The sequence below is a fragment of the Lissotriton vulgaris genome, unplaced genomic scaffold (assembly GCF_964263255.1).
Source record: "Lissotriton vulgaris unplaced genomic scaffold, aLisVul1.2 SCAFFOLD_2606, whole genome shotgun sequence".
NCBI classification, from domain to species: Eukaryota; Metazoa; Chordata; class Amphibia; order Caudata; family Salamandridae; genus Lissotriton; species Lissotriton vulgaris.
In genome coordinates this window covers 21,556-35,692 of record NW_028241394.1, presented here as the reverse complement: position 1 = coordinate 35,692, position 14,137 = coordinate 21,556, and the positions used below count along the sequence as shown (strand labels likewise).

At 40.5% G+C, this 14,137-nt stretch overlaps 1 protein-coding gene across 1 annotated transcript in view; it reads right to left on the bottom strand.

Annotated features, from left to right (window-relative positions):
- The window catches only part of LOC147671308 (glyoxylate reductase/hydroxypyruvate reductase-like), a gene marked incomplete at its 5' end in the record, with an annotated part of 66,313 nt that extends 52,402 nt beyond the window's left edge, over positions 1-13,911 (bottom strand). Inside the window, 2 exons of the mRNA XM_086948086.1 lie at positions 6,519-6,623; positions 13,823-13,911. Coding sequence (XP_086804212.1) covers positions 6,519-6,623; positions 13,823-13,911 — 194 coding nt within the window. The remainder of the gene's footprint in view (positions 1-6,518; positions 6,624-13,822) is intronic.
- Positions 13,912-14,137: the final 226 nt, after the last annotated feature.

Genomic DNA, 14,137 nt, shown 5'->3' with positions numbered 1-14,137 from the left:
ATCGACTTTGTCAATGTAGTTCTTTCACATGACCCTCAATTTAGTTTATACAACAGGCCCCAATGTGAACCTTTTTCAAGATCCGTCCCCTTATACTGTTTATGGGGAATAATGAAGATGCCGCATTGAAAATGTCAATGGACTCTTTCTTCAACTGTAATTTCAGTAACTGTGAATATTTGGTTTAGATATTTAGCCTGCAGAATTACATGTAATTTAATAGAGATATGGATAATAAAGTGTGAATGTAACACAATCCAGTACTATTTCTTGGTGAACTGGCATATCGAAAAGCACAAAGATTTTTGCTAAATTATATCACAACAATGAATAAAAAAAAAATCTCTGAGCACTTAATGAATCAAAGAATAGTCTTCTATATTTGGATTGTAGTGTCCAATGTCCCTTATTCGAACATCCAGGCTTTCTTATTCACATTGCCATTAATCAGTCCTTCACAAGAATTCCATGCCAACACGTGTTTCGTCTGTTTATGTTAAAACAAGACTTCATCAGGGCATCATTATCATCTCTATTGTCCTTTTTCGTTGTAAGGAGTGTTGTTTCCTACAAGTCTTCAGATATCCAAGTATCTCTCGTCTGAACGCAGTGGAATATATTACGATAATCAGTGCTTCTGGAATCGTGGGTAGAGTTGTTCCCGCCGTGTACTCGATCTGCGCCACAGGTCCTTGGTCCAGCTGCGGGATCTGTCCTCCCTGTGCCTTAGAGTCAACCAGTTGAAAAACATCCCAGCTGAGATAGAGGTTCTAAGCAGGTACAAGTAGTAGTGGGGTGGCCTGAGAGCCTCTTGGTGGGGAAAGAGTCTTAGTATAATCTGTAGAGGCCTGGAAGGACAGTGCTTTGTCTAACATGTTCGCCATAGAGGTAGTGGGGCTCATAGAGTATGTGTCTGCAGGTTTAAGGTTGTCTCATTTTCAGAGGATAAGAAGTTAAACAAGATAGTTTAGAGCATCAGAAAAAAGTAGAGTTATTAAGGGTTAGATCTGCCTAGAGTCTGTATATTCTACACGGCGTAGTGTCCATGTACACTTTTGGTGAGCGCTCTTCATTTCTCACATGATACCAAGCCAAGTATGGATAATCCTTCTGCCCGCGGCGGCCGCCTGTGTTAGTCCATGAGCTGCCTCCTTTCCGTTCACTGCCCCTTTACTCCCTCTGCCTTCTCCCTCTACACATGGTGCCTCCCCTGGTCGTCCTTTGCTATTGTGAAGCTATGTAACTATGCTGTGCAATCTCTTCCAATAATAGTTTTTATTTTTTAATTTTTCAAGTATGGATAATCCTGCACACCAAAAGAGCAAGCGGTAATTCTCTTTGTCACATACATCTGGGTGCAAAGAACTGGTACAAAGAGTTGCACAAAGCATCTAGTTGGCCACTATTAGCAGGTAGCTGATATTAAACCTCTATATTCAAGAGAAACCCGACACGGAGCAGGCAGCCTGAGGTCCCCAGAGCATCGCGAGAGAGAAGTGAGCATCCAGGGCAGAGTTGCAAAGCGAAGGAGAAGTTCATTAATCTGACTTTCATGAAGTTCACACAAGGTGGGATAGGATGTGGCATAACGGCCAGAGCTGCTGACTTTAGAGATGGGGAACTAGGCTAAACATCCTGTGATGCTGGGCAAATCACATAGGGCGTTATTTAGAAATCGGCTGATGGGTTACTCCGTCACACCCAGGACGGATATCCTGTCCGCTGAAATTTAAATCCCATAATATCTATAGGATTTAGGTTTAGGCGACGGGATATCTGTCACTGTTGTGAGCGAGTGACCCGTCTCCCGTTATCTCAGTCCGATTCATAATCTCCCCATGCCTAAAAAACATAAATGTGTCCATGTGTAACATAACTGGTGCTCATGTGAAATGCTCTAATACCTTCGGGTGAAGTTCACACTATATAAAATTGCAAAACAAAAAAGGTAAGACGAGCACCACTCAGGTGTGGTTACTTTCCAGCTTACACTCTGGCATATTTACCTTTCAGCTAAAGCTCACCTCCGGCTGTGCGCGCACACACAGTTAAATACTTTGGGCAGATTTACAAGCCCACTTTTTCGTCATTTTTAATATGGGAAAATTACGCAAAAGTGCCGCAAGGGACTTGTAAATATGCCCCTTTATGTGACGAAGCCGCTGTGAATTAGAGTGGCACAAAGTTGTGATTTGTAGACTCTCTGAATCCTACAAAACACTATAAATAAGTGCATGTTTTCACAGTTTCGGACTTTACATTTTGCACAGCAATGCTGCTAATGAAAGAAACATTTAACAGATACCATATACAGTTTATATTCTACGAAGCTTAAGGAGGAAAACGGTCCCATTACCTTACCTAATCCCTTTCATTTTACATTTGCAGTTTATTTTTCAATTTTTAATTATTCATTCTTGCTCTGCCTAGATTTCAGTAGTGGTTCGTAAACCTACGGAAAACACTATTGGCTACATGCATCATTGTAAGGTTTTGCGAATCCTTATTTGCGATTTTTAGGGAATCGCAAATAAGGAATCGCAAAATGGGATGCATGATTTTATTCGCATAATATTTGCGAATCGGTAAAAATCGCTATTTTTACCGAATCGCAAATATTATGCGAATTCCTAATTGCGATTTAGCAAATCCCATTGATTCCTATGGGCCAAAAGGCCCATAGGAGTCAATGGGAAGGCATTTACAAATTGAAAATGCGATTCGCAATTTGTTAATGCATTCCAAGGGTGCAGAGGGGGGTCCAAAGGACCCCCCCTGCACCCCTGAAATGTATTTTAAAGTGCATGTTTCACACACACATGTCCTAAGGACATGTGTGTCTGTAACATGAAAGTTTAAAAAATGCATTTTTGAGCATTTTCATAACTTTTCGCAAATTACCACGAGGTTCAACCTTGTGGTAATTTGCACCCCCTAATTGCTAATTCGCAATTTGAAAAACAATCATGCATTGCTTTTAAGGAATCGCAAATTTGCGATTCCTTAAAAACAATCACATTTTTGGAAATCGCTAAAAATAGCGAATTTCAGAAAAATGTATGATGCATCCCAAAAACTTATTTAGGAATCGCAAACGGCCGAATTTACCGATTCGCACCGTTTGCACTTCCTAAATAGGTTGATGCATGTGGCCATATATATGTTGTTTGTTTGCTATACTCTAGTGGCAGCTTTCTTTTCACATTTTACTTAAGATAAGTTTGAGATCGAATGAGGCAGTCCTTCACATGGCTCTTTGAAATTAGCATTTCATATTGTACAGAAAGGCATAGTGAGACTTGTAAATGCCAGCATTTGTAAAGCGCACAGCTACCACCGAGAGGAGTCCTGGCGCTGGGGGCCATAGGGAAGATTAAGCAAGCTATTGCCCAGAGTCACATGGTGCTGGGCTAACCTGCCGCTGGAGCCGGGGATCGAACCATGAACCCTGTAGATCGGAGTCAGGCACCCTGGCCGCTGCCCCACACCTCTTCCACTTCAAGGAGACTGAACACCTCACAAAAGATTGTAGTTGTTGGTACCAGAATGTCAATGCCTTTTCCTGATTGTTTTCCTAGCAGCCTTTGTGTAGTGATGCCCCTCACAGCAGGGCAGTCTCCTGCTTAGAGCACACACAGGTCTCTGCATTTGCCTGTGATCAATCAAAACAAAATGTCGGGCCTCACCTAACAGTCTGCACAAACAGCCTGCAATCCTAACCCTTCTACTACCATTCATCCAAGGAAAGTGCTTCAGGAAGTGTAATCACCGGTTCCTTGCTAACCAAGTCTAAATTTCATATCTAAAGGGAGCCCAGTCACTATCCTTTTCACCTTGGTGTCTGGATCTCTACTCGATTGCCACAGAAATTAAGTGAATACACTTCCACTGTTACGAAGCTGTTCTCACCTTCCATCTTGTGTCATGCTACAACCATGGGCTTCCAAAGTGATCCCACTTTGCTTTTTATAATTAATACTGTAAGCCAGGCTTGTGGATGAACATCACAAGACATCAGTGTCAGCATTTGCAAAATCTCTGTCTTAATGTTAGCAGTATTTACCCATGTATCTTCTTGCATTGCTATGTTCATGAGGTTTCTGCTTCCTTCGAGCACAGCCGAAAGCTCTTCCTACTTTTCAGTATATGCATCCAGCCATTACTTTATGCTTCCAAACCCTGAGCTCATCAGCTGACCTTGCTGGAGCAGTGGTCCAGTGGTAGTCTAACAATAGACAGGCTCTTTGCCTGATGATAGTCCCTATTGAAAGTACCTAATATATCATTATCTTCCATTGCAAATCATGCTGTTTCTTTTTACAGTCTTGCATCTTCAAACTCCATGCTATATGAAAAAGCAACCTCTATATCTGTAAGTCAAGCATGAAAAACTGACCCTTTACTTAAAAATTCTGTTTTTTTTCTGAACTGGCCCTCTTCTTCCTTTCCATCTGCTGCATGCCTCCTCTCTCTGAGCACAGACTTCTCAAAGTCACAAGTCTGTTTGCCCTAATCTTTATGATTGTATTTCTCCAAACTCATATTGAAAATCACAATCTCTTCTTCTTTGAAATCATATCCATGCAACCAAACAATACCTAACATCCTCAAGCTCTACTACTATCCCCTACACCCAACTACATTACCTCACCCGTCCACCTCCACACCAATAATCACAGCTAGCGTTTATTAATGTAATCTATACAACAAAACTGGAGTGAATGCGTGGAATAGTTTGCTTCAGAGCAAAAGACTAATTCCAATAACTTACAATAACCAGTAACATTTGATTAATCACAAACCTTGGTTATGGAGAAGCATGCTGCCCGGCCTAAAGCGCTTCAACACCTCATCAGTGGTAGTAACTGATTTATGAATGCAATTACAATCTGTCTGTGGGCTGTGATTTGAGAGTTCGAATCTAACATGAAGTAGTCTTTTCCTGTGGTGCCAGTTCTTGTTCGAATCATATATAAGGGAGCCAATCATGAGAGCAAAATGAGTTGCAACACACGTGTAGCCATATGCTTTGTTGCCTTCTTTGCTGCTTTGCTAGTACTTTTGTCACAGACATTAGTTTCTAACAGTTTGATTTTCATCTGCATTCGACACCTAGAATTCTTGCTTGCTTCTTGTTCCCTTCCTGATGTCAGGAGGAGGTTGGTGCCTTGTTGATATTTTCAGTAATGATTTTCATCTTCAATCAAAAGCTACAGGATTGTCAAGGTGAGTTTTTCACCTTTGAGTTTTTTTCCTCCTATTGTTAACCCCTCATTTGGAAAAATGTGACATCTTTCCTGTGTGCTGCTCTGTGCAGGTTGGCATATGGCTTCTAGGAGGAGTTACCTTTTCTGGAGTATTCTAGAAGGAGACTCAAAAGACCTTCTTAGCTTCCAGTCCTTGACAAGGCTCCTGGTTGCACCTCACTGATGAGAACCACCAACAATGAAACCACTCTGGTGTTGCTTGTGTTCAGATCTATAGGTAACATGGCATGAAGCTTCATGCTGAATTCTTTGCAGTAGAGTGCGACCAGGACTGATTTCCATGCACCTGGATTGGTGCAGTGGTAAAAAGAACAATTAACTGAAATGTGACTTGAGTGATTGCCAGTGGCTGAGACTTTTGCAAGCATTCCCTCATCACCTTTTAATACTGTACAAAGGTGAAAACACTGGAAGTCATTGAGTGGGACTGTATTCCTACCATTTTAACTAGATACCAATCACATACGCGTCGCTAATGTTAAGGGATTAGTACTAGAAGGATGCAGAGGATGAGAAGTGTGTGGCTGGAATGCAATACCATATACAGATGGCCTTGCAACTGTTTTCAGACACAATACTACTTCGCACCACTAACACATACATTAGTGTGTGTGTCTTATGCTGAGCTCTGGCCTGTGGGAATGACATGATTGGCTACAATAAGAACGTTTGCCAGTGCACTGTTGCTATCTGTTGAGCCAATCCGTGGAAGGGGTTCATCTGCACAACATTGTCTCTCCTGATTGGGCCTTGTGTTAGGTTCTAAGATGATGCATACAACTGGGATAACAATAATCTGTTAGTTATGTAGCGCTTTTATCCGAAGCACTTTACATGCAACAATTTTACGTGCACGCATTATTACTCAATCAAAATTGGCACTTGTCTACCAACCTTAGGAGGTTCAAAGCCGTGTCGAACTTACTGATATTGAAATAGGCAGATCACACACAGATCCCAGCGGTAATGTCTCAGTTTGTTACCAGTTTACAGGAAGGTATGACAGCGTTCAAGCTGCTAAACCGATCAAGGCTGAAGTAAAAAGGGTGTCCCATAGAGGTGCGTTAATCATGATAGTAGGATTGAATTAATATTATAGTGTGATGTAATTTAAAGCATGTCATGGATAAAGTGTGGATTGAGTGATAAACCGAACTATTACATCACCATGCCATTCAAGAAGCTTAGACATATTGACTGAAATGTGCTGTTTTTTCAGCTATTTTAGCACATAAAGTGACTTCTTCTCACCAAACTCGGCTGAGATCCTAGCAGCTACCTCAGGTCTGGGGCCAATATCAGTATACACGAATTTCTTCACTCCAAATGGCTTCAGACGCTTGGCAATAGCTTCACCTGTAAAAGCAAGAGTAGCCATGAGTTGTGTCCTTATCTGGGTATTATAGGTGTCCACCATCTTTAACATCATTTACCACAATGTCTGTAGGGCTTCGGTGCTGTGTTGACAATCACCCAAAATATGACAACTGCAATATCAAATGTATCATTATACAAGGTGTGTGCATTTACAATGTGTTCCCCAACTAGTCTTACACATATTAAAAGTAGAACTGAGTGGACAAACCATTTCCTACCATGTTGTACGAATAATGCTCTATGTACGTTGGGAATGTTTGTGAATGGGTAAGCCAAACATATTTCGGCATAGAGGATGAAAGATGCAGGCTAGAACCTGCTCATCTTTTACGTGAAAGAGCCACAAAGGTGCAGAATTCGAGCAATGAAAGACATATTAGCAGTTTAGTGAATTACAGAGCACAATACTGTTTAAATAGATTCGTACGGCCCACATGCATCAAGCACGTTTTCATTCGCAAACGGTGCGATTCCTTAAAATCGGCCGTTTGCGAATACAAAAGTGCTTTTTGGGATGCATAAAGCAATTTTAGAATTCGCAACATTGTTGCGAGTTCTAAAATTGCGGGTGCTTTTAAGAAGTCGCAGATGTGCGACTTCTTAAAAGCAATGCATCATTACTTTGACAAGTGGAAATTCGCAATTAGGGTTCCAAATTTACCGAGTGGTTGAACCACTCGGTAAATTTGGAAAAAGTGTTTAAAATGCTTTAAATGTTTTTTTTTTCAACATTCATGTTTCACACACACATGTCCTTAGGACATGTGTGTGTGCAACATGATGCGAAAAATACATTTCAGGGGTGCATGGGGGGGTCCTTTGGACCCCCCCCTGCACTCATGAAATTTTCTAAGTGCCACTCGCAATTTGCATTGACTCCTATGGGCCTTTTGGCCCATAGGAATCAATGGGAATTGCGAAAATTAACTTAAGAATTCGGTATTTCTTTGGGATTCGGTAAAAATTGCGATTTTTACCGAATCACAAAGAAATACCGAAAAAAATGATGCATAGCATTTTGCACTTCTTAATTTGCGATTCCTTATTTTTTGCAAATTAAGAAATGCAAAATGACACAATGATGCATGTGGGATACAAGCCACAGATCAGGAGCAATGGTGGACATTTTTTATTTATTCCACCTTAAACCTGCAGACCCACCTAGGAGGAACAAAAATTACCAAAATACACCAGACACAAAAAGAGATCTGAGCAATGAACCTTTACCTACTGAGTCAAGATTTGGAAACTTTGCTAGGCCTCAGCAGATTAAAACAGAGCCAGGGGCCAGCAACATGGAAGGGCTTGGCTATCCATCTGGCACTGCCTATGCTTCTCCTGCAGCAGATGTTTTCCATCGCTCTACCACATTGGAAATCAGTGGATTACATTTACGCTTGTGTATTAAGCACCTCGCCCAACTATGTTACAAAACAGTAGCAGGGGGTTTGCCCTCAAGGACATACATGATTTGAGTTTTCGGCTCCAATTTGAGTTACCTGATGGTTGTTTTTCTGTGAGGCTGGGGGGGATTCTCATACATACATAATTACTATAAGCTAATAACTGGAAAAGTTACAGTCCACATTTGTATTTCATCAGCCACTTGGTAAGTACCATTGTACAGGGTGGGACTGGGACTGATAATAGGCCCGGGCACCTAAATAAAAATATCCTCCATTAGTGAATTAGAGAGCAGAAAAAGTAGCCAATGTTTGCAAATTGCGCCAGTTTTGAAATTGTAAAGGCAAGCTGCATGAGCTTTTTGTAAGGTATGGAAGGCTGCATGGATTTGTGTCTGCTGCGGGCATTGTTTTTTTTTTAAATAATGGAAATCAACAGTAATAATGTCAGCCCAGCAGACAATAAAAAAGGCCTACAACCAGCCACAAAACGGCCCGCACACTGACCTGTCAGAAAAGCCCATCAGGCACTGCCTGGTTGCCTTATAGGCCAGTCTGACCCTGCCATTGTACCACTGCAGAGAACACAGGTTATTTAGTCTTGCTCTTAGTTGGAATACTCCAGTCAACATTATGCAGCTCAAAGCAGGGCCGGACTGGCCGTAGTGGGCACCAGGCATTACCCCGGTGGGCCACCAGGATGGGGGCCGGTTTTGGCCCCCTGTTGGCCGTTTTTGTTAACGGGGGGCGGTTTTGCAGCATAGCTGCAATATTGGCCAACTGTAGCAAAAGCTGCAGTGGTGCGAAGGGAGTGGTGCTTGAACTAACACCCCCCCTTTACCCCGTGAGCCGGCCAAGCTGTTTGCCAGGGCCGGTTTCGGTTCCCATCCGGCAGTGGCTTAAAGTCTTTCAACAGTTGCTGCCTGAATGGATTAATCTAAATAATTTGGATTAATTTGAGAGAAGCAGTGTCGAAACGGCAAGTAAGAAAGTATTGGTCTCTCATTGGGTAGGGATGTGGAGCTAGATCATGTCCTCTCCCAGTCACCATTGAGGAGCATAAATGGGTTAGCTATATACAGGACCTATATGCGAGTAATGCAACTATAATCGACCACACTGGACTAAACGAAGATCTATCATTATATGGCTCACCATCTGAAAAAGATATTGAAATGGCGATTAAGGGAATGTAGTCCTCCGGGGCGACGGGCCCGGATGAGCTTCTAATTACGGTTTTAAAACAAAACAGTAAAATGTGGAGTAAAATCCTCTATCCAGTGTTTAATTACTGCTATACAAACAAAACGGTCCTCCCATCCTGGAAGGGGAGTATATTAGTCCCCCTATTCAAGAAGGGAGACCGAGATGTCCCAAAAAAAGTATTGTCAAATTGCTCTGTTAGATGCAGTGGGTAAAGTTTTTGCTAAATGCCCCTTGATGCAAATAAATGACTGGGTGAACGGGGGTCAAATCTTACCTTTTGAACAAACAGGGTTTATGTCAAAACATGGAACTATCGATAACTTAACGGCTCTACAGGTAATAAACGAAAAATATGTCAAACTTAGAGGTGGAAGAGTTTACACCGCGTTTATAGGCTTCTCCATAGCATTTGATAAAGTAGATCGACCTTTGCTGTGGGGAAAATTGTTGGACCTGGGTATGCCAGCCATCCTCTTGGAGCTAGTCCGTGCCCTCTATACAGATACCAGGTGTAGAGTCTTATTGGGAGGGGAAAGAGGTCTCTCCCAAAAAATCCCCACTGTAAATGGCCTAAAACAAGGATGTTTATTGGCTCCTCTAATTTTCTCCCTTTATATTTCTGACCTTCCCTATGCTCTCTCTCAAAGTGAAGGCATCGCCCCATTATTGGGGGAGAAAATCAATTGTTTGTTTACTCTATGCGGATGACATTCTAATACTGGATTTGACGCCAAGGGAATTAAATAGTCGTCTTCAGGTGCTACATGAATATGCAGAGGCCCATTTTTTAAAGATAAATGTAACTAAAAGCAAAGTAATGTGCATGCATGGTAGAAAAAAGTATGGAAACTTCGTTTGGGCTGTAGGTGGGCAAAAACGGGAACTTGTAAAATCCTATGTCTTCGTGGGAAAAACGGTGTGTAGTAATTTAAGTGATTAAGCACACATAGAAAATAACATTCATAAAGCAATTACACAGGGGAAAAATGTGGGTTTCCTCTATAGGTCAACAGGAAAGAGACACTTTGGAATTCTATTGGAGGTATTTCGTGCTAAAATTCCTGCCTCTCTGTTGTATGGTATGGAATTACTTGACTTAGGAAAATGGGGTTTCCTAAATACAACAGAAGGCAACATTTTACGGAGCCTAGTCTCAGTTAACTCTGCTTGTCCCGTGGCTGCTTTAAGGTTGGAATTGAGACTAAGAAGTACCTGGGTACTGTGACTTGCGGGGATAGTACGTTGGGTTATAAGCCTTGTAAAGGGTGAGCTAGGTACAATAAGATCTTTTATCCGGAAAGAATTATTGGGAAGTTTAAATGAGCAATCTTTAATTGTTAAAAATTTCAAAGCTGCGGTAGACTTGCTTCAACTGGATGAAACCGTACTCTTCACCCTATCTCCATATCAATTAAAAGCCACTCTGAAACAGGCTACCTGGAAATTGAGTTTTATTTGGGATAGGGATGCCAGCATGCAACAGAGTAGTACCGATCCATCTATTGACTCCTGGGTGATAAACAAAGCACAGGCTTATATTACTTCGAACCTGCCCCATGGAGTGCGCCTTTTTTGGTTATTAATGAGGCAAGGTCTACTCCCTCTAAATAATCTACTATCTAAATGGTATGGTACCTCTCCAGTCTGCAATTTGTGCAATAATCCTGTCCAGGATCTTATGCATGTACTGTTTATTTGTCCTGCCCTATCATTATGTCGCCGTAAATGGATAAGGCCTATCTGTTTATTTTTATCTATTTTCTCTGCCCCGATAGATTCCATTTATGTACCACCGAATGCACTATTTTGTCATAGAATTTTTAACTTTTTAAAGTGTTTTTTAGACATATATTAAAACATTTATATGGTGGGTATTATAGCTAAAATTGTTTTTATCTGATGTCTTCTATATTTATAGCATTTGTATATCATAGTTGAATGTTTTGAAAATGTAAATTTCAATTTTATGTGGATTTCTTCAGAGTTCCAAGATCATAAATAAATAAAACTTGATTAATCTAAATAAGGGGAGTCCAGGTTCGGGAGGGTCGCGTCCATGTCAGGATAAACACTTGAAATGTAAATTAGCCCTATTTAGACTCCTTGTATACTTTGAGCATCCCAGATTTAAACCTATATGCAGCTGACACAGCTTTGATGATTGACTATATATTGCAGTAGTGCAGATGGCGTGTTCATTTTCTCTCTTTAAAATAACATATCGAGATTTCCCTTCTTTTATTGAAAAAATATGTCATATGAAATATGTTTTACAACTGAAACATGTTTCTTCCATGTGTTCCATTTAGCAGTGTCTATTGTATCAACCTACATATTGCAGGCAGTATTGGTCTCCACAACATAAATTAACTTCTGCTCCAAAAGATTCCAATATATTTTCAGATCCTAAGAAGAAATGCTTGAGTGACAAGGACCCAAGCGCTTAAATACCCTTATAAAACAATCATACTAAGAAAAAGAAATGTTCTGCACATGTTTTCAGTTTTCTGTTGTAAATGCAAATGGGGTGGAATCACATTAACAATTTTGTGGTGGCACGATTTGAATTTATCAGGATTGTTGTTCCGAACATGTAGAGAACCTTGTGCCCAAGGTATTAGAATTTTTCGACGGAAGAAGTTGGTGATGGGGATTGAACTTCTTTTGCAAAATGTTAAGTATAGAATAAATCTGGCAATATTGAAATTCGTTTTCATGCTGAGAAATTCAAATATCTTAAGGGAACGTTTATTACATGATCATGCCACTATTCTTGAGGAATTCAAGTTCCACCAGAACAAAAACGATTTACATGATTCAACAGCTATTTCACAGCAGCTTTTACAGCTTCGAATTTGCAAGGATCCGGGGATACTCCTGCAACTGACAAGTTGTAGACAAAAATGTTTGTGACAATCAACATGTTTATGAAATTAAGTAGGAGTCATAAACATCTATGAGGACATCCTAGTGCATGCTAACTTCATCAGCATAGACCATGACTGACCCCATGCGGCCTTTTGTCTATAGACAAAAATGAGAATTCCTACGATAGGACAATTGATTTTTGGCTACCGCGTGACTGTTGCAGGAGTAGCCCCAGATTCTACAAATTCGTAGCCATAAAACGAGCTGCAGTCCCAATGATAGTATCCAGAATTAGGATTTTTTTAAAGGAACGTATGTGAATCGGCTCACAAATTCTGAATGTTGCAAATGACTTTAGCTGAGGCAGCTTTCTCCAAAAACATTTCTACGATTTAATTCTAAAAGGCTTTTCAAATCAGGCCTACACAATTTCCATGAAATGGGCCTCTGCACGTTTATGTGCACCAACAGGCTAACATAAGCAATACATTTACGTTCCTTAACACCAATCTTTAATGCAAAATAAAAATCTCTACCTAAGCCATTTAATAACATTTAACGTTACAACTGTGAGTTTATTAAGCAAGACTAAAGGCACTATGGTGAATTATTAAACACACTCTTATTAGTGAAATTCTCCACAGCAAACGGCATCTCTATGTTAAACAGCATTATTGATTTTTTAAGCACATTACATTAGCCCTTAGTGTAATTCTAATACCATCTACATTAGTTCTCAACCCTACATTATATTTGAACACAGTTAGTAAGTCCTCTATATATGTGGGTGCTGACTACTTGTGAATATGATGCACCCCTACAATTTTTTAACTCGGTTTTGCGCTCTCTCAGTATCCAGAATTAGGATTTTTTTAGGCATGGCTAATAACTGCGGTTATGTATTGTTTTAGCGAAGCTCGTTGCTACTGTTATTTACCAGTATATTGTGAGTGTTCATTGTACCGAGTCACCTTATAGTGCAGAGATGACTTTGTGAATGCATCTTATATCAGAGTTTAGTTTATCGTACCTTTCTAGGCCTATATGTTTTGAGAATGTTATGTATTGTGAATCTGGTGACATTATGAGCCACTGGTAGTCAGAGTTCAAGTTGATCTTTGAAAATCATTTTGAGCCATTGACCTTGGCTAGTAGGTCAGCAAAAGTTCATGTAATTTGTCTTTTATTTAGATCGCCTGATTTCTAGTCGCATGTCTGTACAGACACACACAGCATCCAATTGCTTCAGTTTTGATGAAAGCAGTATCTGGGAGAGCCACGGGTGAAGTCATGCACTTTTCAATGATCCCTAAACAGGAGTTTGTTACTGAGAAACACATAAAAATGGCCCTGGTGTTCTGGAAACATGGTGGTAATTTATGTTATTTTCTGTTCATGACCCCCAGGCTTTCCCAGGTAGCTCCAAACAATAAAAAAAAATGTACATTGGATCTCCCACCTTAAAAAAGACAGACCTTCCAACGAGAAAATGAAATTGACATAAGCTGCTTTTTGACAGAAGTCTTGCACGCGCCACCCTCTAAAGAATCCCCTGGGAGTTTGAAAAACCAACACATTTTGAGGGATCTGCTCTGCGCATTTGACAGAATGTACAATACTGCATTCCTCAGTTATTCTTTTTAAAAAAGGTCCTTGCTGCCTCCTTCTGATCCTATAACTAATCTATTTATAACAACTTACCAATCCTCCCAAGACCGAAAATTCCCACTGTGCTTTGTGACAGGCCGTTTCCACACATCCAAAGTGGTTTCCAGGTCCCCCATCCTCCACTAGCAGAAAAACACAATTACAAAAAATGATTTACACACTACAATGTACAGGTATTTCGCTTGCACTACAACTAATGCACTCGTAAAATGTAGTCTTGGCATGGTCTATGAAAATATGACAATATAGGAAAACCACACATTTGTTAGGGCTGATTACAAACAAATGTGTAAAAGTTTGTTTAAAGATGCACTTTCTCATTTGAATGCACGTTTACACTTTTTGGAC